Source organism: Oryx dammah, unplaced genomic scaffold, assembly GCF_014754425.2.
Source record: "Oryx dammah isolate SB20612 unplaced genomic scaffold, SCBI_Odam_1.1 HiC_scaffold_18, whole genome shotgun sequence".
NCBI lineage: Eukaryota > Metazoa > Chordata > Mammalia > Artiodactyla > Bovidae > Oryx > Oryx dammah.
In genome coordinates this window covers 89,273,462-89,298,850 of record NW_024070202.1, presented here as the reverse complement: position 1 = coordinate 89,298,850, position 25,389 = coordinate 89,273,462, and the positions used below count along the sequence as shown (strand labels likewise).

At 41.0% G+C, this 25,389-nt stretch overlaps 1 protein-coding gene across 1 annotated transcript; it reads left to right on the top strand.

The window, feature by feature from the left end:
• The first annotated feature begins 1,534 nt into the window (after nucleotides 1-1,534).
• On the top strand, nucleotides 1,535-19,536 carry GPR37 (G protein-coupled receptor 37). Its single transcript, XM_040259563.1, has 2 exons — nucleotides 1,535-3,232; nucleotides 18,234-19,536. Exons 1-2 carry the CDS (start codon nucleotides 2,207-2,209, stop codon nucleotides 19,050-19,052), a joined length of 1,845 nt encoding a protein of 614 aa, XP_040115497.1. The 5' UTR covers nucleotides 1,535-2,206; the 3' UTR covers nucleotides 19,053-19,536.
• The last annotated feature ends 5,853 nt before the right edge of the window (nucleotides 19,537-25,389 follow it).

Genomic DNA, 25,389 nt, shown 5'->3' with positions numbered 1-25,389 from the left:
ACTGAAGCACATCTGCAAAGTTCCTTTTGCCAGGTAAGGCAATATTTTCACAAGTATTAGGAATTAGGATGTGGACATCTCTTGGAGGGCCATTATTCTACCTACCACTATTGGCATTATTTCTCATTGTGTTTTTCTCCTGTCTCTCTAGATGTTTCCCTGTCTTCTACTTTTTGGCATTGTGGAATCTTCGTTTCCTGACCAAGAATGGAACCCTGCACTCACTGCATTGGAAGCAGAGCCTTAACCACTAGACCACCAAGGAAGTCCCTAGATGTTCTTTTCTTTTCTCAAAATGTGTTTATTTCTTCCTCTATCACTTGCTCTCTCTTAATCAAATTATCTGATATTTGTCTGTTGAATTAGCTATACCCTGACAGCAGTGACCAGAATGTGGGATTTTATAGAATAAAAGCTGGAAAGGCCTGGTCAGCCAGGCTGAAAGTTCTAGGTTAATTTCCCCCTACCTGTCATCTCCCTCTGCTTCATCAAACAAAAGTACTTTCATTGTGCTCTGAGTGGTTCCATTGTCACCCCTGGTAGGATGCCTCCTAAAGTATTAAAACGGTGTTAGTCGCTCAGTGGCATCCAACTCTTTGAGACCAGGCAAGAATACTGGAGTGGGTTGCCATTTCCTTCTCCAGGGGATCTTCCCAACCCAGGGATCAAACCTGTATTTTTTCTGTTTTCTGCACTGGCAGGCAGGTTCTTTACCAGTAACGCCACCTGGGAAGCCCAAGGTATTAAAGGTAGAATGGTTAAAGGTCATGGGGCATCCTGAGCATCCCCGTTCTGCGTCCCACTCCCCAAACTGCTCATTCTCTGTGATGGAAGCCTCTGAGCATCCTTTCTTTCCCATCCTCAGTTCTTGGGAATACCTAAAGAGGTGAGCGCCTCACCTTACCACTCCCTCCGAGACCCAGGCCTGAACAAGCTCAGGGGCCACAGCCGATTGGAAGCGAACGCACGGGTCTCTCACCTCTCTCTTCCCGCAACCTGGCTCTGGGACCGGTCTGGCTGGTTTCCGACATCTGGGGAATTAACATGTCCCGCCCACCCCTAGCCTCCAGCCGCGCAGGCTCCGCGTCTCCGCCCTTGTTCTCTCGCCGCTTCCAGCTTCTACGTGTGAAAGCCGCTACAAAGGGCTTGAATGAAACGTGTGTGGGTTTAGTGAGTCGTAAGCCACCAGGGGATCCCGTCTCCCCACAAACCAGAATCTCTCGCAGGAGGCTGAGGAGGGGGAGGAGGCGAGGAGCGGAGCACTGGGTTTCGCGGGCGCGCGCCGCGGCTGGAGCGGCGGGGAGAGGCCGGGCCACCTCCCCCCTTTCCAGCCATGCACCGCCTCGCCCGCGGCGGTTCCAGGCACCACAGTCTCCGCCCGGGCTGCGCCCGCCGTCGCCGCAACGAGCTCCTGCGGCCGCTGGCCCCGTCCACCGAAGAGCAGCGCCAGCCCTCCCCACCCCACCTCCACCACCGATTCCCTTCTCCGCGGGGACGCGCCGCCCAGCAGTCCGCGCCGCCCCCTGGTCAACTTTGAGCGAGAGGAGCAACAACTTTGGCAGTGGCCGCGGGTTTCCAAACCCTCGCCTCCCGGTCCGCAGCAGCCTCGCGGGTTGCCGGGGCTAGGTGGGGCAGAGTTTTCCGGGCGCATCTGAGCGGCGTCTGGCAGCTAGCAACCTGTTTCCAGCGAGCGGGAGCGGGACTGTGGCTCCTAGGCATCCGGAGGGCAACTTGTTTTTCTTTCCCTTGAGCGTCTTCGGCTTGCTGCTGGATAGAGCCGCCTCGAAAGGATGTAAATAGGCGGAGCAACTGTTACCGCGAAGGCAAACACCCCAAAGGCAGGGAGGAGCGCGGAGCTTCGTCCGGGCTTCTCCCAGTCGCAACATTAATCATCAAGCAGGTGTTGGTTGCAAGTTTTCAAGGTCAGCCACTCGGAGCAGCGAGTCCCTCCCTGAACCTTGGGGATACGTAGCGCCCGGGTTCGGATTTGACTGAGAAATGCTCAGGACGCCAAACAAGGAAGGATCGTAGAGGGGGAGGGTTGTGACCCCCAAGACCCATCCCCCAACATCCCCGTAATCTCCCGTCCCCCGCTGCCGGGGCGGGGGTTAGTATGTGACATGTGCCTAACTCTCAGCGGCAACTTAGGCAGCAGGTGTCGGTCCTAAGCAGGAGCCACTGCTGCTGGGTGCGCTATCGCCCAGCCATGCGGGCCGCGGGCGCACCTCTCGTCCGCACCTCGCGGCTGCTGGTTCTGCTATTGATCAAGGTTTCCGCTTCTCCTGCCCTCGGGTCCGCCCTTGCGCCCAGGAAGGAAAATTGTCTGGGAGAAAGCTGTTCACCTACACTGATCCAGCGTCGCAGCAGGGACGCTTGGGGACCAGGAGATTCTGCAGGAGACCTTCTGCCAACTCGTGCGCCCAGGGAGGAGGAGCAGGAGGCAGTGGTGCGCTCGGCGCCCCCGTGGGACCTACCGGCCGGTCCCGGCGGTGACCCAGGTGTGGGCAGAGGGGCGGAGGCGTCGGCAGCTGAGCCCTCGGGACCTCCGGCTAGGCCACCTGGAGCCTGGAGGTGGAAAGGTGCCCGGGGTCAGGAGCCCCCTGAAACTTTGGAGCGAGGGAACCCCACGGCTCTCCAGTTCTTCCTTCACACCTCAGAGGAGAAGGACAAGGGTCCCAAAGGCGCTGGCCTTTCTGGGCGTAGCCAGGAGCAGAGTGCGAGGAAGGAACCCGGAGTCAGCGACCTGTATTACTGGCCAAGGAGAGCCGGGAAACTCCAAGGTTCTCACCACGACCCCCAACCCAAGACGGTCCATGGGCCGTCGGGGTACGAAGGGCGGACGATTGCACCCCCTGGCAGGGCGCTGGCTCAGAATGGGTCCTCCCTTGAAGGAGTTCATGAACGCGGGGGTCCCCGGTGGGGGAACAGCACGCACCCACACTTGCGACTGAAGAACCCCTTCTACCCGCTGACGCGGGAGTCGTACGGAGCCTACGCGGTCATGTGTCTGTCCGTGGTGATCTTCGGGACCGGCATCGTGGGCAACCTGGCGGTGATGTGCCTCGTGTGCCACAACTACTACATGCGCAGCATCTCCAACTCCCTCCTGGCCAACCTGGCCTTCTGGGACTTTCTCGTCATCTTCTTCTGCCTTCCGCTGGTCATCTTTCATGAACTGGCCAAGAAGTGGCTGCTGGAGGACTTCTCCTGCAAGATCGTGCCCTATATAGAGGTAATGCCGTCCAGGGGGGTCTCGAGCTACTGGCTTTATGCATTTCTGGGATTTATAGTATCAGGACTGCTGCTCCACACACCTACCTGGCTGCTGAAGCCCTGCACTTTTCCTGAGTCTCTTCCCCATTTCTCTTGCCAATCATGTCTATACATTGGCATTTATACACTGGGTGTGGGGGGCGGACCTGAGCAGGCTTTGTCCAGTCACCTTCAAACTCATCTGCTCCTGAACTGGGAAATAACTATGATCTCATTATACATAGGATTGTTTAGGTTTTAAATGTATTTCTCTGAATATGGTGTTTTATGGTGTGTGTGTATGTGTGTGTGTGTGTATATATATATATTTGGAGACTGTCAGATTCTAGGGTTAATAAATAATCAGTCTTTGACTGTCATTATTAGACCCTAGCAGAGATAAAGCCCTATATCATTTATCTACTAGGTTTCTAGTGCTCCAATATGATTTATTCCCCAAGAATATTATTAAATTCTGTCCTTAAATATAAAAAATTGAGCAATATTTTGTTTAAAAAAGGAAATCTACTTTTCTTTGTTTGTCACTTGGTCTCGATACATTAGTAACTTCCCAAATTAGTTTTAGGGTCTGGCTGTCTGCCATGCTATCCCATCTGAATTCTTATATTCTTATGTCATTTCTGTCCCTCTGTTTTCATTCCTCAATTTTGTAACCATTTTATTTATTTTGTATGAATGACCTTAAGCAAAAATAACACTTTGTACCTCATGGCACAGAATTTATTGAACATTCTCAAAGTATATAGTATATATTTGACATTTGTTAGGGTGTAACAGAGTGACTACTTTTCTAAGACTAGAAAATTTCTTAAGACATAGGGGACACTTAACAGGTTCTGAACTTTGGAAATGAGAATCTTTGAGTAAAATTTTACTGTAACATCCTACAGCTAGTGTCCTTAACCGTTATTTTGGTAGTTGGAATTTGCTCTTTAGATGGCTTCTCTTTAAACACCAGCTCTTGGATGGAGCCCAAGTGCTTTGTTGCCAGTGGTGTTTTTAGCCAGCTGGCCCTTGATTTCCTCCATTCAGACTGCCCATTTCATTTATGGAAGCAGAAGAAGAAAAACTAAATATTCCAGAGCCCCTGATCCTGTCTGGCACCAGGGCCAGTGACACTATGTTCAACATTGTTCCAGGGCCCAGAGCTAGGGGAAAAGTAAACATTAAACAGTACCTACTTTAGAAGGACCAAGGCAAGAAGCTGTAAATAAGACCCTCTGCTATCCTGGCAGGGATCAGCTGCAGGATCATTGCATGCTTGCTAAATCAGCTGTTGCTGCTTTACCAAGATCTAGGATTTCTCTTGTTGCCAAGCTCCAAGTAGCTCCGAAACATCTAATTTATTTGGAAGACAGCTCATTTTTGAATTGCAGAGAAGGAAGTTAAATTTATGGAAGAGAATATGTGTCTACTAGTCATCTTTTCAAGGTCAGTTTCAATGTAAGGTTTCTCTGATTGTTTAAATAGTGCAGAAGAAATTGACATATGCAAAAAAGAGACAAAAGTAAACTAGTAAGTAAATAGGAGAGTTACTTCCAAGAAGAGGAAAGCATATTGGCTTGTTTTAAATGTACTGGACAGGATAAAATCTTCATACAGAAGAGGGAAAACAATAAAGAAGGCAGAAAAAAGAAACTGGGAAAGAAAAAAAAAACTAAAGTTCTTTAAAAAAAACACACAAACTTTAAAATAATTTCATTCAAGATCAGAAAAAACTAGTCAAATTTTGGTGAGTTTTATGAGACCTATGAGTTTCGAGTGATGGTATTTATTATGTATGTGTTTTAATTTTCTTTCTCTAATTTTCTTTCTCTAATTCTGAGGATTTTAGAAAATATATATTTTTTCATTTGTATTCAGTTTTTAAATTTAATTCTCATCTCCTTAAGAATAGCAATTATTGTCATTTTTTACTCTGTATTTTCCCCTTCTTCATAGCCCTTTCTGTTTTTTTAGTTATTGGTACAGAGCTTTTTTTTTTTCCTCTAGAGAAGCAAAGGCTTGAAGTAAAGATTCATTCATTTTTTTTCTTGAAAAATTAAACTGTAATATACATTTTCACTGTTAGAGTAATGAATAAAGACCTTAAGATTTAGTGTTTCTATACTCATACTTAATCCTGTTCTTCTGAAATAATTCTATAATATCTCATCATTTTCTGTGAAAATGATCACTATTGTGATCAGACAGTAGTATTAGCTCCACAGTTCCTGATTATGAGTGCAAGAAATACAATCCAAATTTCAGAATAAAGCATTTCTGCCTCTAAGAGGCATTGCTATTTTCACAGAAGTAAGAGGGATCTAATGCCTATTCCATGTTGGGTTTCTTGGAAAAAACGGGGAAGTTGAACTGTGATGCAAATGTCACAAAGACTTCAGCAGACAACACAGGAACTCTAGGGCTGGGATGGTTCTACAGGGATGTCCTGAATGGAGGCCAGAGGACCCAGCCCTTACGGACCTGTCACTGGATGCAAGTTGCTCCCAGGAAGGGGGCATAACCTTGAGCTGGGTGGATCTCTTTGGTCAAGGGCAATCCTATAGAGGAATGCAGCTAAGAGCCATCAGCTACCAATAGTCCCAGCAGCTAGGGAAGTCAGCATTTCATTCCTTAAAGGACTTTTGGGTGGGGAAGCAATCTGTGTGGGAACAATAGCATCCACTACAGTGACCTTTGAATTATCATGTTGAATTAGAACCAGGTAACATTCTAACTGAATCTCCTCATTTTAAAGATGAAACATGACACTCAGAGAAGAGAAATGACCCTCCTAAGTATATACAGTAGTCAATGGCAACCAGACCCTTCGTCTCAACACTTGATGTTGATATTTGGTTATTAGGCAAAAATCTATGAGGCAAAACAGTGTTCAGTAACTGTTTTCTTTTTCTGCTCCTTGTTATCTTTTACAAAGACTTTTGAATCCAACAGACAGGAAAAAAAAAATAAACCTAGTTGACTTCATTTGTTTTATGATGAAATTTATAGCCTATTATATTTTTAAATTTCATCTTCCTTGCCATAAACTGACAGTAAATTCCCTAGTTGGTAGCTCATTAAATTTTAAAAAGTTGCAATAATGTGGGACAACTACACTTTTTAATGTGCCAAAGATGATTATCTTAATCAAATACACATATATAGGTTGTACTTTATGTTCTTAACAACTACAAAGTGTCTTAGATTGGGGAGCACATTACAAATATCTTTAAAAACCTTTTCCACAATTTGCCCTCATTATGAATCTTTTTCTTCTTGGCCGCAAGACTCTGAAAATTATTTGATATTTCATCTCCTTTTATTATCTAGATTTGATCCTTTCTTTACTTTTTACTTTTTTATATTTCTTATTTGTTGGCTATTCTTCCTTTTTTTTCCCCATCACACACTCGCTATTGATTTATAATGTCTGAGCTACCATTTTTCTAGTAGTTGTTTTTGCCTTTTTCAATGTGTTTATTTTAAAATTTTCACCACAATTCATTTTGATTGATCTTTACAGATTTTCTCTATCTTCTCTTTTGCCTTCATTGGCTTCTCTACTATACTTCTTTCTTCTTCAGCTTGAGTATTAACATCATCTTAGGGAGCTAGAAGAATTTAGGGGAGAGTTCTGTTTGTATAGAAAAATAGGTATTTCTTCAGCAGAAAGGATAGGTCTTTGCAATTTGCATTCAACTCTTCTTTTTTATTTCAAAGTGTTGACATAAAGTTTAAGGAGAACACTGAGCTTCCAGAGTCTATCTCTAGAAAGGGAGTTCTATTATAGTTAATGTTACTGTGAGTGGGAACATTTGTAGTTGATAATTTCTCTCTTTCTGTTCCAGGATTATGAAGTCTCTGTGGTCTAGTGATAAGTCCCATAGAGACCAAGGGTAGAGGAAATGGTAGGAAAGGGGGACAAGAGAGAAGGAAGTCTGAGTGGATGGTGGCCATCCTAAAACATACATCATTTTAAACTGGTTTATCAGAGAGTCACCAGAAAAAAAAACAAAAAACAAAAAACTATTCTCCAAGCAATAGTTGTTTGTGGAGAGAGAGTATATGTGTGGCTTGCATATGGAGGTTTGGGTGTGGACTGCAGTAGGAGGATGGCAGAAGAGCTCTCTACCATACCATTCTCTAGGGATCTAACAAATGCTTCAGTTCAGTTCAGTCGCTCAGTCGTGTCCAATTCTTTGTGACCCCATGGACTGCAGCACACCAGGCTTCCCTGTCCATCACCAGCTCAATGGAGTTTGAGCAATGAAGTTTGCTCAAACTTATGTCCATTGAGTCGGTGATGCCATCCAACCATCTCATCCTCTGTCGTCCCCAGTATTCTTGCCTTGAGAGAACCTCATGAAGAGTATGAAAAGGCAAAAAAGATATAACAAGTGAGAGTGAAAGAGGAGAGTGAAAAAGTTGGCTTAAAGCTCAACATTCAGAAAACGAAGATCATGGCATCTGGTCCCATCACTTCATGGCAAATAGATGGGGAAACAGTGGAAACAGTGTCAGACTTTATTTTTGGGGGGGCTCCAAAATCACTGAAGATGGTGACTGCAGCCATGAAATTAAAAGACACTTACTCCTTGGAAGAAAAGTTGTGACCAACCTAGATAGCATATTGAAAAGCCGAGACATTAGTTTGCCAACAAAGGTCTGTCTAGTCAAGGCTATGGTTTTTCCAGTGGTCATGTATGGATGTGAGAGTTGGACTATGAGGAAGGCTGAGCACCAAAGAATTGATGCTTTTGAACTGTGGTGTTGGGGAAGACTCTTGAGAGTCCCTTGGACTGCAAGGAGATCCAACCAGTCCATTCTGAAGGAGATCAACCCTGGGTGTTCTTTGGAAGGAATGATGCTAAAAATGATACTGAAACTCCAGTACTTTGGCCACCTCATGTGAAGAGTTGACTCGTTAGAAAAGACTCTGATGCTGGGAGGGATTGGGGGCAGGAGGAGAAGGGGACGACCGAGGATGAGATGGCTGGAGGGCATCACCGACTCGATGGACGTGAGTCTGAGTGAACTCCGGGAGTTGGTGATGGACAGGGAGGCCTGGCGTGCTGCAATTCATGGGGTTGCAAAGAGTCAGACATGACTGAGTGACTGAACTGAAAGCCAAATAACTCAGGCATTGAATGTGGCAACTGGAACAGCTCTTTGCTCATTACTTGATGAAAGCTGACCAGAGTAAAGTGTATCATCTGATCCAGATCTGCTGCTAAATGTATATTTCTCTTTGGATGTCAGTTGGAGGTTTTGAATAATATGTTGTTTTTTTAGTTGCTAAGTTGTGTCTGACCCTTTTGCCAGGCTTCTCTGTCCATGGGATTTCCCAGGCAAGAATACTAGAGTGGGTTGCCATCTCCTTCTCCAGGGCATCTTCCCAACCCGGGGATAGAACCCTCCTCTCCTGCACTGGCAGACAGATTCTTTACCACTGAGCCACCAGGGAAGCCATGAGAGAATCCTTGTTGTTGTTGTTCAGTTGCTAAGTCCTGCCTGACTCTTTGTGACCCTAGACTGTAGCCTGCCAGGCTGTTCTGTTCTTGGAATTCTCTGGGCAAGAATACAGAGTGGGTTGCTATGCCCTTGTCCAGACAATCTTCCTGACCCAGGGATCGAACTCCCATCTCTTATGTCTGCTGCATTGGCAGGTGTGTTCTTTACCACTAGCGCCACCTGGGAAGCCCTTATATTGTCATACAGGTATGCTATTCTACACAAATTTCCCTAGAACTCCTACATTCAAGTACTACCATGCTGATCACAGCAGATAGTAACTTTGCTTGACAATTGCATTTGATATTGGTTTGTTTAGTTACTAGGTCCTTTCTGACTCTTTGCAACCCCATGGACTGTAGCCCACCAGGCTCCTCTGTCCTTGGGATTTCCCAGGTAAGAATACTGGAGTGGGTTGCCAATGGGCTTCTGTGGTGGCTCAGAGGTAAAGAGTCTGCCTGCCAAGGCAGAAGATACAGGTTAGATCTCTGGGTAGGGAATATCCCCTGGAGAAGAATTAGTTATACTGATGGACTTTTAAATGGAAGAACACAGTTTTGAGAGCCATTTGAAAGTTACTAATAATGTTCTCAGGGAAAATAAACACACTGAGTGAGAATGGTACTTAACAAATATTGTATGACTTCCTATTAATCCCGTATAATAATTTTCACATTCCCATGTAAGAGAAATATTTGGCTGATAACTCCAAAGAGTTAACCAGAAAAGAAAAAAAAAAATAGTTTGCCCCTATGTATAACTCAATTCATGAACAGTGTATGATGAAGTTTATTGAACTTGGGTTCCATCTGAGAAATGTTGTTGTTCAGTTGCTAAGTCATGTCTGACTCTTTGTGAGCACTCCAGGCTTTTCTGTCCTTTACTATCTCCCAGAGCTTGCTCAAACTCATGTCCATTGAGTCTGTGATGCCATCCAACCATCTCATCCTTGGTCGTCCCCTTCTCCTCCTGCCTTCCATCTTTCCCAGCATCAGGGTCTTTTCCAATAAGTCAGTTCTTCACATCAGGTAGCCAAAGCATTGGAGCTTCAGCATCAGTCCTTCCAATGACTATTCAAGGTTGATTTCTTTAGGTTTGACTGGTTGGATCTCTGTGCAGTCCAAGGGACTCTCAAGAGTCTTTAGCACCACAGTTCAAAAGCATCAGTTCTTCATGTGTCAACCTTCTATATGGTCCAACTCTCACATCTGTACATGACTACATACATGTCATAGCTTTGACTATATGTACCTTTGTTGGCAAAGTGATGTCTCTGCTTTTTCATACACATGAGGAATGAAAGTTTTATAATAATCAAATGTGAAATTCAAATACTTTCCTTAACAATTGATTATAAGAATGCTTTTCTTTTGCAAAGCTTGCCAATGAAGTAGAAACAAGAATATAGGTTTTTTTTACTTGCCTCCTAGAGATATCAGTTGGCTTTCAGCTTTTAAGAATTATACACAAAACACCAGCACCCAATAAGGACTAAAGAGCAGCTTGAATAATTCATTATTTTCTATAGTCCTCTTCCATAGATGTCATTATTCATTCATTTATTTACTATCCATTCATTCATTAAACATTTACTGGGCTTTTCTTATATGTTAGGCACTAAGTTAGGAGGTAACAGGACGGAAAGAGAGGAAAAAGTTTCCAGAGTTCAGTAACATAGATGTGTTACTGCTATTATAGACAAGTGAAACCACGTGCTATATAGTGTGATAATACTATAAGAGGGCCTTAAACAAGCTGCCATGGAGGTTCAGGAATGGCCCTGGAATCAGTCATCTCATAACTGTTCTTCCTCTCTCCAAAGATGAAAAAATTCAAGTGAAAACTATGTTCCCTTTCATTCTTTTTCAATCGTATTCTTACTGTTAGTTTTCATAAATATGTACAGCCTAGAGCCATGGTGAAAAGCTACAACTATTAATTCTTGCTTTCTTGTTTTTTCAATTTGTCTTAGGATATGAGGTATATGAGATATTTCAGCAGATATGACTGTCCTAGACATTTCATTTAAAATACAGAATTATTCTAAATATTGTTAAATGTTAAATTATTATTTGGAAATACAATGCCTGAGATAACCATTTCCGAGTGGAATTAGTCATTCTTATTAGTCATAAAGACATTAAGTAAATTGAGTTTTAAAATTGTACTTAAATGAATGGTTTATTTAGCAGTGCAGTAGCAGAATGTTAAATGATGTCCTTTTCTTCTGAAAATCTCTTAGACATACCAATTGTTTAATTTGACCTTAGAGGACCTGGGAAGAAAGGCTGACAAGAGAGATACTTGACACCTTATTATAGAGCCAGGGAAAATGGAAGCATGGAGAATTGGAGTCATCCCTCAAACCCACAATCAACTTGAGGGCTTACCCTCAGTTTTTGAGGGCTTTCAAAGTATCTGGTTATATCAACAAAATATCCTTCAACAGCGAAAAAGAAGTAAATATTTATGTGAAAGCAAAATAGATTTGAGCTTCTGAGTCTACCCAAGGCTGAGAAAGTAAGGCTCTATCTTGTCCTCCACCCTTGTACTACATGGGCCGTGAGAGAAGGGTCCCACCTTTAATAGCACTTCCGTGAATTGTAGGCTTTCCCTGGTGGCTCAGTAGTAATGAACCCACCTCCAATGCAGGAGACTTGGGTTAGATCCCTGTGTTGGCAAGATCCCTTGGAGAAGGAAATAGCAACCCATTCCAGTATTCTTGCCTGGGAAATCCCATGAACAAATGAGCCTGGCAGGCTACAGTCCTAGGTTTAATGGTATCCCACTGGAAGCACAGGGCTCTGAGTCTGGGATGTGGACCAAGTGGGGAGAAGAATGCGTAGACCACTGTGCATTGAGGTTTGTCTCTGACACTGCACATCTGCACCCATCCTCCAGGGATCCTCTGTCATTTTTCCTACCATGGGTCCCATAATTAACCTTGTTGCCAAGACTAACTCTTAGGTATCCTTATGAGAATGGTATTATTTGTGCCAGAAGAGATGATCTCTTCTAAAATTTCAAGGTGGAGTGGAGAATGGAATTGCTACAACTTCAAATATGGGCTCTTTCTATTTGCAAAGTCGGTACAGACACTTTCCATAAAACTTCCATAAAAACCGGATATAATCACAGTTTCAGACTTATTCTTGAGATAGAATACTTTCAGCTTGTGAATTTATGATGGTTTTCAATGTGATCTATCAGCACACTTGAGTGGTTCACAGCATGAACGAGGCCAAGGTCACTGATTTGATCCTAGCCTAGAATGAGTCATTTCAATTAGGTCTATGACTGTACTTGGGGCTGCCATTTTTCACACCCTTCTCATCACTTCCTGCCTTCAGGGAACTTTCCTCCTACCTCTACTACTTCTCCTTGGTTCAAATTTCTCTCATATAGGAAAAGCATCTGTTAACTGATTCACAGTAAGATGTGACATTTAGAGATACATGTCTTTTATAAGAAGGATGAATAAAGAAAGGGTATTACTTCTTAACCTATTACCCAGAATGGGATTTTGATTAAGAACAGAGAAATGTTGTCTTTAAATATGTTCTCTCAATGCCATTCAAATCATAATTACCTAACAACAAGTGGATGAGGCCAGTTCTGATTTTGTCTTTAGCTTAGGTTCACCACCATGTGCAAGGGACTGCTAGCTGTCCAAGGAGTCCTGTGGACAGCAAGAAGATCAAACCAAGGAAATCAGTCCTGAATATTCATTGGAAGGACTGATGCCGAAACTGAAGCTCCGATACTTTGGCCACTTGATGCAAAGAGCTGACTCTTTGGAAAAGATCCTGATGCTGGGAAAGATGAGGGCAGGAGAAGGGAGCAACAGAGGATGAGATGGTTGGATGGAATCACAGACTCAATGGACATGAGTTTGAGAAAACTCTGAGAGCTAGTGAAGGGCAGGGAAGCCTGGCATGCTGCAGTCCATGGGATCACAAAGAGTTAGACAGCACTTAGCAACTGAACAACAACAACATGACGATATGCAATGGTGCAATGTCATTATTCATAAGGAAAAACAGGTGAAAATTTGTTACTGGTCTTTGGAAACTCATCAGAACCCCTAGGTGAAAAACAGAAATTCCAGTTCATTTTAAGATTGATTAGAAACAACATTATAATATTAAGAGTTGAAATCTAGACTTTGGGCTTGTGGGAAATACTACATTTTGAAATGAATTTCTAATTATTGAGAATAAATTTGGAATTCATAAATTCCTTAAGAACTGTTCATTCTAATAGATGGCTTGCATTTTAGGACAAATGATGTTAAACTTGCTTCAGTTGCATTTTTTTTTTTACCAATAAGCATTGGCATATTTATATTTAAATTATAACATTTTAGATAAGTTGTAGCAAAATGATTTTTTTTAACTGCAAAGGAATGTACTTCTACAGAAGTCCAAAGTTGGAATTGTTAGGAATGTCAAGGTAGGAATGATAAAAGGATAAATACAAATTTTAGGATGATATATTGACTTTAAAATAGTCTCTTTTTTTTTTAACTTAGTAAGAACATGTTACCAAGTTTAAAAATGAGGGAGTAAAGTTGAGAATGCAGCAATAATGATAGTTGATACCTTGAAACTTGTCTTTCTCTGACACTGGAAATCATGTAAAGATGAAATAGGCTGGGCACAATTGAAATAAATAGATAAGTATGATATGTGGTTGTATCAGATTAAATCTCAGTGATTTTGATAAAAGTAAGAAGCCCTCTTTTTGACTGTGGAAGAGTGCCTGTGAAGGGCTTTGTTTCATTTCAGAGGCCTGTGCATCCTTGCCAGGGTTGAGACACATCTCTCCTACTCACTCTGTATTTTGGTTTGGAAACGCTAATACAAGCGTGTTACTGCCACAGGATCGTGATTAGCATGTGCTCCAAAATGAAGACCTTTTGATAAAGGCCATCACATTGATAGTGATGAATAAAGTGGCTTTGATAAACAGTGATGATAAACAGTGGCTTTGAAAAACATGGTTTCTACACTGTTGCTCAAAAAAGTGTCTCTGGTGGGGAAGTTGCCCTGAGAGTTTCGAGGAGATGCATTATGGAAAATCCAAGAGGAAGCCAGAGACACAAGCTCAAGCCATTTAGAGTTTCACAGGAAACTCTACCCTGTGCTCCTCCTGCTTTTTTCCTGACTGATTGTTAGGTCTCTCACCATGGACTTATAATGGGTTATCATTCATGGCCCGAATGAATGGGTTTTCTTAACAATGATGCCCTTGTTGTGAGGGTTACTTGTGTACAAAGGACAGCCCATAAATAGATGCACTTGTCTTTCTGAGGTAAAATGTAAGTTAGGCGAGAGTACAGTTGTCATGACTTTGGTTAGAAATTTTCCTGTTTTATAAAAATCAGTGTATTCCAGTTGCTTCACTATAGTTAAGCATGTGGGTTCAATGTCATATGAAAGAATTTTTGCTTGGAAGTCCATCAGTCTTTTCTTTCCCCACCAGTGTTATCACTGATGTCTACCAGAGGGTTTAGCAAATATACTATTTATTTGGTATGAGTTAAACTTTCACAGCTTGACCTCATTCATAAAGGTTTCTTTTTTGCCTGTCTGCAGGAAGCTTCTGAGAAGTGGAGCTATAGCTACCACAGGATTTTCGTAGATGACTGTTTTTCATAACATATCCATGTGCTCTTTCTTCACATCATTTTGAATGAACAGGGATTTAAAATAGTACTAGCTGAAGACAGTACTTTCCTCTCAGCTGGATGTTTGTACTGAGTTAGAACCTTAAATGGTAGGGAGAACTCTTGTGCAGTGGAACTGCTGCTTTCCCACGTGAGGGTCTCCACATGCCCTGTGCCTCTGCGGTCCCTTGAAGCAACACTGCAGGTGACCGTAGGTGACCACAGCTGCCCACAGCCTCACTGTTCGAGATGCTGACTAGGCAGCAACATTTGCTGTTGTTCTTCCAGGACACAAAGAAAAGCAGACCATTGCTGGTGGAAGAAAAGATTTCAGAGTTGTTTATTTCAGTTCTCTAGTGCCTGTATTTTGATGCCAATCCCCTCAAAATGATATATTTTTTTCCCAAATAGTTAAAGGTTTCTGCTTCCACCTTTCCTTTGATCTTGATTCTCGGAATTAACCATCTTGTCCATTCAAAGTGTTTACATTTCTGCTTTTGTTGATGTTAATTATTCCTCCTGTTGCAGTTTAATTAATAAGAGATTGCATCTCACGCATTCTATCTCTCAGAATATGGCTTCAAAGAACTAACCATCTAAGCTAACGCTTAAAGCTTTACTCCCAAGAGCATATTTCTAGTGATATGGAATTTTAGCAATCAGATATGGTCATTAAATGCAGACAGATCCAGCCTTCATGATACAGTTTTATAATTGTATATAATTGCACCATTCATCTTGGTAGAATTTCTAATGAGCTGTATGTAAACAAGTATATTTAAAAATTGTGATAGAAATCTTTTCATGGCCAAATGTTACCCCAACATTTAGCAATTCTAATTACATGGATAGATTCCATATCTGAGTAAACAGAAATTAGCCCACCACTCCTTGTCTAACTGATTTTTATCCATGTATTTCTGTGGCATGCAGTTAGTTCTCTACAAAGGTTTACAGCCTCCTGTAAATAACTTGGGAAAGTACTGAGTGGGGACCTCGTGCCTTTCTCGCTGTTTCACGTCATGTTTCAAGTGCATAAGTGAATTTATAGAAAAATATCTGGAGTAATAACACTGCAGGCAGTGGCAGCAGGAGAGAGTAGCTATCTAGGACTGGCATTTGGGATGCAGTTGCTCTTGGCAACTGCGTGGTTAGTGCTGTCTGTATTTGGGGAGGTGTTTGTCTCAGAGGTTCTTTTAACAACTCTCTGTAGCTCTTGTGACCTTCCTGGATGGTTTACTTCATTTCAGCTGGATCTTAATTGCAGAGAATTTGATCAGAGAGAACAATTTGAAAGTAGAAAGCTAGATGCAGGAATTTCCTGAAATTTGTGTATGACAACTGAGAAGTTTCCCTTAATCGTGGTCAAGAGCACTACACATCAAATATGTTTGAAGTCCTCAGTACTGCAGCTCTCAGGAGTATGGTTGAAGAACTGAGCATCTTCAAATAAAATAAAATGTGGAAGGATTCCTGAGTGAAAAAAATCGAGGCACATGTAAATCCTGCTTAACATGTCTTAATTTTTTATTTTTTAATCTTGTGAGATGAGTTATACAAAATCTATACCCCCCCCCCTTTTTTTTTGCTTTTTGAAGCAGTGAACATCTTTTCATTGAGAATGAAAATGCAGCAAAGTTTATGGTATCCAAGGAGCTGATAATCTGACACACCTGTTTTATTATCTGTCCACCTACATGCATTTGCTCTTTGCTGTTACCTCACATTAAATGCTTTCTAACAGATTTGAGATAGGTATGCAAATGATAGCTCCTGTAGTAGTTGGTTCAGATTTTAAATCTCTAGATTTAAAATGATGGAGATCAATCGGGGAGAAGATACTATCTCTTGTGCGTTGTGTATTCTCTGTAAGTAATGATAGAAAATTACCAAGCAAATAGATTTTGTGAGCCTCTAAGAGACTGCTTCTTCTCAGAGTCTAGTATTTTCATATTGCCAAGTTGTCCTTTTAATAGAAATGTTATTCATAATTTAAAAAGGCTGCAGAGCATAAACTTCTGTAGCTTTGTATTTCTGGACTGACTGTGGAAACAGGGTGACAAGGAAATATGCATATGATTTGCTTCAGTGATGATGGTGCAGAAAGTCTTGAGGAGGACTCTTGTACATTTGGTAGCCTGAGAATTTTTTTTGTTTGTTTGTGCTTTACAATCTTATAGAGAGAGGACTCAAAACACTTGCAGAGCTAATATATACGTAAAAACTTCCAAAAATCTGTGCAAGAAAATACAGCAATTTCCAAATAATACTGTTTGATGCAGACCTTTAGAAAATGACACATTCTTCTTAGATTTCCAAAATGTGATATTAACAAATTACTGACATAAAACATAATCTGTTCTTAGGACAGTTGCACAGTATGGACTTCAATTTTAAAATTATTTTGAGTCTCTAGCATAAATGAAAAATATATTTCTATTAAGGTGAACAACGCATTAAGTTGAAAGTTAAATTTAAAAAGGTAAATGTAGAGATGACTCAGGCATATTAGATTGATATTTATGCTGATGTTTATGGAAAACTTCATGAAGATTTTGTAGTAAAAGAACTGTGGTTAAAAGTTTAACCATGACCTCTTGATTTGCTCTGATGTAGACTCTATTATTCCTATTTTCCTTCATTTTTGCTTTTCATACAGCTAACCCCTCATTTTATCTCACTTTCAGACTGTCTCTACCAATAGTTATGAGAATAATCAGGACATGCATGCAGTATCCTTATTTTCCATATGAGAACTAGTAGATACTAATATGTAGTGTATAAGAAGCAAGGCTATTTGCCATTGGAATTCATAGAATCCACAAGGCAAGTTTCTATTTTTCTAGGGAGAGTGACAGCTTAAATGTATTAGGTAAACAGTTAATGTTTTGAGTGCTGAAATTGTTCGGACGAAGGGTTTTCCTTTTGTCAACATGGTCCTTTAGAGTCCTAAAAATGTAGACATTCATGTATATTAATTTTATATATATATATACATATGTATATATACACACACACACGTGTGTGTGTGTATGTGTGCCTACATGCTAAACCACTTCAGTTGTGTTTGACTCTTTGTGACCCTGTGGATCGTAGCCCGCCAGGCTGCTCTGTCCATAGGGTTCTCCAGGCAAGAATACAATACTGGAGTGGGTTGCCTTGCCCACCTTCAGGGGATCTTCCCAACCCAGGGAAGGAACCACATCTCCTGCATTGACGGGTGGGTTCTTTACCCTTAGTGCCACCTGGGAAGCCCATTTGAATGTAGGTATTTGGGGTAAACCCCAAAGCAGCCCATTCACTTAAGGGATTTTCTGTAGTTTCCTGTTTTATCTGAACATTCAGGAACAGTTTACCTCCTATCCATTGTCTTTGTTTAAATATATAAATAATGACTTCATTTATTAAACATTAAATTAATTTCACCCCAAACAGTGGAGTAAATTTGGTGCTCTCAGATGATTACTCTGCTTATCTTGTGACTTTGAGAACCGCCTTACCTCTCTTGGTTGTCCATGATGTAAGCTGATCTTTATGCATCCTTCCAGCTTTAATATTTTTTGGCTCCATGACCCAGAACCACTATATCTCTTCTTCTTTTTTTTTTTTCTTCTATTTTTATTTGTTGTCCTTTCCATGATTCATCAGAAGTCACCAACAATAGTTACCCACGCCTGATTCCAGGAAATTGTTCTTTTCTTTTGGGGGGTACTTTTCGTCCATCTGTATTTATTGCCTAATGTTTTGATCTTTCAGAGATGACCCAGGATAAACATATTCTATCTTCCTTGTGCAGGTTGCTTCTCTGGGAGTCACTACCTTCACTTTATGTGCTCTGTGTATAGACCGCTTCCGGGCGGCCACCAACGTCCAGATGTACTATGAAATGATAGAAAACTGTTCTTCCACAACCGCCAAACTTGCTGTGATATGGGTGGGCGCTCTCCTGCTAGCCCTGCCGGAAGTGGTGCTCCGCCAGTTGAGTAAGGAGGACGTGGGCTTGAGCGGGCGAGCGCCTGCCGAGCGCTGCGTCATCAAGATCTCCCCCGACCTCCCCGACACCATCTATGTCTTAGCCCTCACCTACGACAGCGCTAGACTCTGGTGGTATTTCGGCTGTTACTTCTGTTTGCCCACGCTTTTCACCATCACCTGCTCTCTAGTGACTGCAAGGAAAATCCGCAAAGCCGAGAAAGCCTGTACCCGGGGGAACAAGCGACAGATTCAGCTAGAAAGCCAGATGAACTGTACAGTCGTGGCTCTGACCATTTTATATGGATTTTGCATTATTCCTGAAAACATTTGCAACATTGTGACTGCTTACATGGCCACAGGGGTTTCCCAGCAGACCATGGACCTTCTGAATATCATCAGCCAGTTCCTTCTGTTCTTTAAGTCCTGTGTCACCCCTGTCCTCCTCTTCTGTCTCTGCAAACCCTTCAGTCGGGCCTTTATGGACTGCTGCTGCTGCTGTTGTGACGAGTGCATTCAGAAGTCGTCCACGGTGACCAGTGATGATAATGACAACGAATACACCACAGAACTGGAGCTCTCACCTTTCAGTACCATACGCCGGGAAATGTCCACCTTTGCTTCTGTTGGAACTCATTGCTGAAGGAGTGAGCACAGCCTTGGGTGGGCTTAGCTTGCTTTCGTTCTTTCTTTTTTTTTTTCATACCCTGTGAAAGATTTTACTCCTATTTTTCCTTACTGGGAAAAAATGCAAAAGAAAAAAACAAAGAAGAAAAATATTAACTACTGGTAGAACTGATTTTGCAAATTAATATTTGTGCTTTGAAAAAGAAGTTTATATTTAGTTATTTAAGAAGTATGGGAAGCCAATAATTTTAGATCATTTTATCTGGTATGGTGCTAATATTTTATTTGAAAAAAAGTGACTGCACCTTAATTAATTGCTAACTTACTTTCGTTCTTTTAAAAAATATAATCACTGTATATTGGTTATAGCCATGTGATTTTGTAGGCTATTTTCTGTTTGAGTTGTGACTGAAAGTATATTGTATGTGGTTTTGTGAGAAGAGTTGTAGTTAAGAAGCATTCACCAAGTAGCACCAAATAAATGACACTTTATTCTTTAACCTCATTGTCAATCTACTTTTAACCAAGATTCAATAAATATTTTAATTGCCTTAAATACACAATTACTGGTTTTATGCACGATTTAAAATTGACCTTATAGTTTTATAAATTCTATTTTCCTTTAAGGCTTCTCTGGTAGCTCAGTTGGTAAAGAATCCGCCTGCAATGCAGGAGACCCTGGTTTGATTCCTGGGGTGGGACGATCCCCTGGAGAAGGGATAGGCTACCCACTGCAGTATTCTTGGGCTTCCCTTGTGACTCAGCTGGTAAAGAATTCTCCTGCAATATGGAAGACCTGGATTCGATCCCTGGGTTGGGAAGATCCCCTGAAGAAGGAAAAGGCTACCCACTCCAGCATCCTGACCTAGAGAATTCCCTGGACTCTATAGTCGATGGGCTTGCAAAGAACTGGGCACGACTGAGTGACTTTCACTCAGTTGACTCTTTTCCTTTAAGATTGGAAACCACTATGTTACAAAGAAGTTTCCCTAACAGTACTATTTATATGTATGATTCATAAAACTATATTATATGTTTCAAAAATGTATTTTTAATATTCAGATAGAGATGCAAATTACTTCCAAATATTTATAAAATATGAATAAATAGCAGAGTAGGAAGAAACTACTTAAAAAAAATTTACCTCTTAACTAGCATATAGAGTTACAGGTTTTCCCATGAGGAATTAATTATGAGCGGAACCAAAGATGAAAAAACAACACATTTGTCCTCTATTTCATCTAAACACTGACCTCTGAAGCACCATGAATTCTATGTGAAGCACTTTGAATTCTTATTTTTCTCCTTTTAAAAAATGAACTTGGTTAAATCTGTGTGGCTTAATTTCTTTAATAAATTACAGTATAGTAGAATAATAAAATATTTATACATCTTGATTAAAACACTTAAATATTCAAGTACTACCTTTAAATTGATATTCTGTAAACTCCCAACAAAATAACTAGTCCTCTCCATTTGAATTATATGAATCCCTGAAGGAGTTCAAGTACAAGCAGTTGTATAAGATGCCTGCCACGTGGGACACATCCCTAATCAGATGGCAGAGGCAGTGACCTGAGTGACTCAGTGAGATTGTCATGTTGCTGTCCTCAGAAAAATCATATAGGGGAACCCAACTTTCTGGCTGGAAACTGCCCTGTGTGTTTTCTGCTTGTCAATTTCTGTACTATTTAATAGAACTGAGTAGCACATTTTTTCTTCCTGACTAAATGTTATTTAAATCAGTAAACTTTAGTGCTAGAAAAATTAAAAGTACTTAATTCAGACCACTCGTTTTCTGCATGAAACCCACATTAAATAAATGACAGTGCCCAGAAAATCTCCTTTTCCCCAGTCCAGTATTCTTCAAAGGGATTTCCCCCGCTACTGTCTGTATTTCAAAGAATTTGAGGAAGAATAAAAACAAGGCACCGTTGTTCCTCTTACAGATCCCTGTAATAGGTCTTTGGAAATGAAGATGCCTGAACTAGGTTTTGGCTGCTGAACAGATCAACAGTTATCATTCCACAGTGTGTCTCATGATATTTAGTTGAAGAACCGACTTACTGGAAAAGACCTGACGCTGGAAAAGATTGAAGGCAGGAGGAGAAGGGGACGACAGAGGATGAGATGATAGGATGACATCACCAACTCAACAGACATGAGTTTGAGCAGACTCCTGGAGATGGTGAAGGACAGGGAAGCCTGGCATGCTGCAGTCCATGGGGTTGCTAAGTCACATGACTTAGTGACTGAACAAGGACAACAATAAATCAAGAAACTGATTGAGCATGTGGTATAGAAAAGATTCTGTGCTATAATCTGCAATAAATAAATGTAAATAAAGCTTAGTGTCAGACCTTATAAAAACAGTTGGGGTGTGCTGAGAAGAAAGGAATAAGACACATATATAAACAGGTATGACATCCGCTGGGATTGGTTAGGAAGGTGTAAAGTTCTAGGATGATTTAGATAGAGTACCTCAGATGAGAGGAAATCACTAATGAGTCTATAGGATGACTGGAGGGGTAGGCTTTCAGAAGGAGCTGATGAAAGGCAGTGGGAGAAGTGAACACTTCAGGAGGAGAGAGATTAACAGAGGAACAGAGGAAGGCATCCTGGCCTGTGCCTGAAGAACAAATAGTCCAGTTAGGTTCCTATACTATGTGTGAACAGAAACCTCATGGAAAATCCTGATGAAAATTTGTGTTTAAAACGTATTATAAAAGGGTATTAGCTTTATGAGTTTGGCATTCAAAATATTCTGTGTTCACGTGAGAGACCCTGCCTTCCCCGTTCTCCATGTTGTTGTTCGGTCGCTAAGTTGTGTCCGGCTCTTTTGCGACCCTATGGACTGACTGTACAGGCTCCTCTGTCCATGGGGTTTCCCTGGCAGAAAAGCTGGAGCGGGTTGCCATTTCCTTCTCCAGAGGATCTTCCCAACCCCGGGATCAAAGCCACATGTCCTGCATTGGCAGGAGTGTTTTTTATCACTGAGCCACCAGGGAAGCCCGTCTTCCCCATACTCTCATATTAATACAATATGTACATTAACAGTGGGAAATAGGAGCTTCCTCTCCCCACATTCACACTGGTCCTGAACTAAACATTGTTTGGTAGGAACTTGATTCCTCTGAGAAATACTTAAGATATTTCTATCAAGAAATTTTATTCTCTGACCCTTCACCATCATTTTAAAAATAGATGGACTTTTCCCAGTCTTCAAGGATTCTCCAAAATAATAGGTGGAGGTTTCTCCCTGGTAATTTGAATTCATCTTACATTTTAAAGTACTCTTTGATTACTTTGTGATTTGGCTTTCTCTGTTCCCTTTCTTGGCAGCATATTCCCAGTGTACCTGATTATGGCTAACCTTTCTCATATAGAAAGAGGAAGGAAAAACACTACAAGTTTCTGTAATTTCAAACTCATGTTTTATGAGTGTTCTCTCTTTGTTTCTTGGGAGTAAGAAAATATATGCTATATTTCTTGCTCCCTGTCTTTTAGTGAAAGCAAGTGAGAAGTATTTACTGAACCCCAGTTTGCTTTGATACTTTTAATGTTAGTTTTTGAATTCAAAGCGATCAGTGTGGTACCTATAATAGGTTGGAATTACATTACTTAAGAGCTTAAAGTGATCTCAAAGTCTTAGAGTATTAATTACTCAGCTCTTTCTTTGTATGTGCAAAACTGATTTTCTGAGAAGTTAACCGAGTTACACAAAGTCACATAATTTGACCCTAGTTGAATATTGACTTAGTTTAAGAATTCTAAGACTAGATAGAAGACTTCCTTCCAAGAATTATAAATGATAATTCTTTTCAACGTAACCAGAGGAGTCACAGCAATCTATGAAACACTCTTGATTAAGATAGGAGATAGTGAATGTTCAGTAACTACTTGCTCAATGAAACAATAAACAAATCTTTAAATGAAAAGAACTCTCAGAAAACAGTTTAGCAAAGATACAGATGAAATACCATGACTATGGTTAAGAAGCAGTGACATAGAAAAAAAAAACAAGAAAATATGGTTTTTGTGTAACTGTGTCCAGCACTAATCAAATGAGGTAAATACGTATGGCCATATGCATGGTATATATATATACATATACATATATTTATATATAATGTTCTAGACAAATTATAAAGACTGAGTGCTACAACGGACTCTTCAAACCTCTCTATCCCAAAGTTATTAAGTCCAGGTATCCTAAAATCCACTTTAGTTCTTTGCACATTTATGCCTTCAGTCATTCACTCCATTCATTCAGTTAAACACCTATCGCTGACTTTGTGCAGTGGCAGCATCATAGCCAATGATGTTTATCCGTGGCACAATTATTGGTAATTGAAAACCATTGCATGCTAGACACTATGCTAAATCCCAGGGACAAAATAGTGTGTGATTTAGATATAATTCAGTCCCTTTTGGAGTTTACATAATGTGCAGTGCCTAAACATAAGATTATTCCCTACACATAGATTACTCCCTCTATTAAGTATTTAGTGACAATGTGAGTAGTGCTGGAAAAGAAAAGTTCAGGAAGAAAAGTTCTCTGAGAGTTTGTTATAGGGGATCCTGACCTAGTGGTGGTGTCAGAGAAAATTCCCTTGGCGAAAAGCTCAGGGAGAGGAAGGAGGTGCATTAAGGCTCTGTATGGACACAGACAGGTTTTCCAGGTGGTGCTATTGGTAAGGAATCTGCGTGCCAATGTAGGAGACACGCGGATTTGATACCTGGGTGGGGAACATACCCTGTGTAGGAAATGGCAACCCACTCCAGTATTCTTGCCTGAAAAATCCCAAGAACAGAGGAGCCTGGCGGGCTACAGTCTGTGGAGTTGCAAAGAGTTGGACACCACTGAGCAACTGAGTGTGCGTGTGTTAGAATTACATTACTTCAGAGCTTAAAGTGATCTCAAAGTCTTAGAGTATTAATTACTCAGCTCTTCTAAAGTGATCTCAAAGTCTTAGAGTATTAATTACTCAGCTCTTTCTTTGTGTGTGCATGCGTGCGCACGTGCGCGCGCGTGCACACACACACACACACACACACATACATGGACTCAGACATAGCAAGCCCAGGAACCAAGAAGGACCAAGAAGCCTAGCATGAAGAAAGCAAAGGCAAGTATGAGACCATAGTTTGTATGAAACAAATTGCTGTTCATCTACAAAGGGTTTTGGTTATAAGTAGGTAAAATAACTTCACTTCATCAGTGTTAGACTGCCCTGTGGTTCATGGGAGACTGCTTATCATTGTGATTAGAAAACTGACTTCCTTTTATATTTAACATAACAGCCTCACAATTCTGAGTCTTGATTTTTCATTATATTTCACTGAATTGTGTTTCTACACTTTTACCCCAAATATTGCAATATGAAATAGGATAATTAGTCATTAATTGAAGAAATCATATTGGTATAAGTAGGAGATCATTGTTATTTGCTATCAAGTTATGAGATCTTTGATTCCTATAAAGATCAAAGGAAACATGTTGATTCCTCTGCTGCTAAATCAATAATTGTACATTGCATTTATAAACTTACAGAGAATTAGCAATCTTTTGACTCCAGTGCTCAGAATTTAAAGATTGATTTTAAAAAGTAGTATGGTAATCAATCTCAAAGTGATCATTCTCTTGAACCAGTAATACTTTAATCAATTGCATAACTGTTAAATGACATTTTCATTTCCTATTACTTCTACTGCTGTCAATTCCACAAACTGAATTCAATATTTTTCTTCAAGTTTTAAAAGATATAAATAATTCATGTGAAATACATTCTGTGAAATCCATAGAAACCTTCTGAGTTGAATGCCTTGCTGTCTGTATATAGACAGAGACGTGGCTGGTTTGTTTTACTCTTTAGACATTTACACCAAATTTAAGTATGGGTGTGTTTGTGTGTGTGTGGTGTGTGTGCTGGCTTGTATCCAACCCTTTGTGACCCCGTGGACTGTAGTCTGTCAGGCTCTTCTGTCCATGGAATATTCCAGTTGGAAATCCTGGAGCAGGTTGCCATTTCCTCCTCCAGGGAATTTTCCTAACCCCAGAATAGAACCTGGGTCCCTAGTGGCTCCTGCATTGGCAGCGGATTCTTTACCACTGTACCACTTGGGAAGGGGTAACTTTTGTAATTTTATTCTTTTTATTTGCCTTTGAATTGATACTGTGTTTAGACACTTAGGTCTATTAGGATTTCAAACAAAATATGATGAACTTGATAAAATTTGAAAGTTTGATAAAATTTGAAAGTTTGCTACAGACAGAATTTGGAAATTTAAGGGAACGGTATCTCCGAAGAGAAAAAGAAAGGGAGAGGAGAGGACATTTGGGGTGTCTAGAA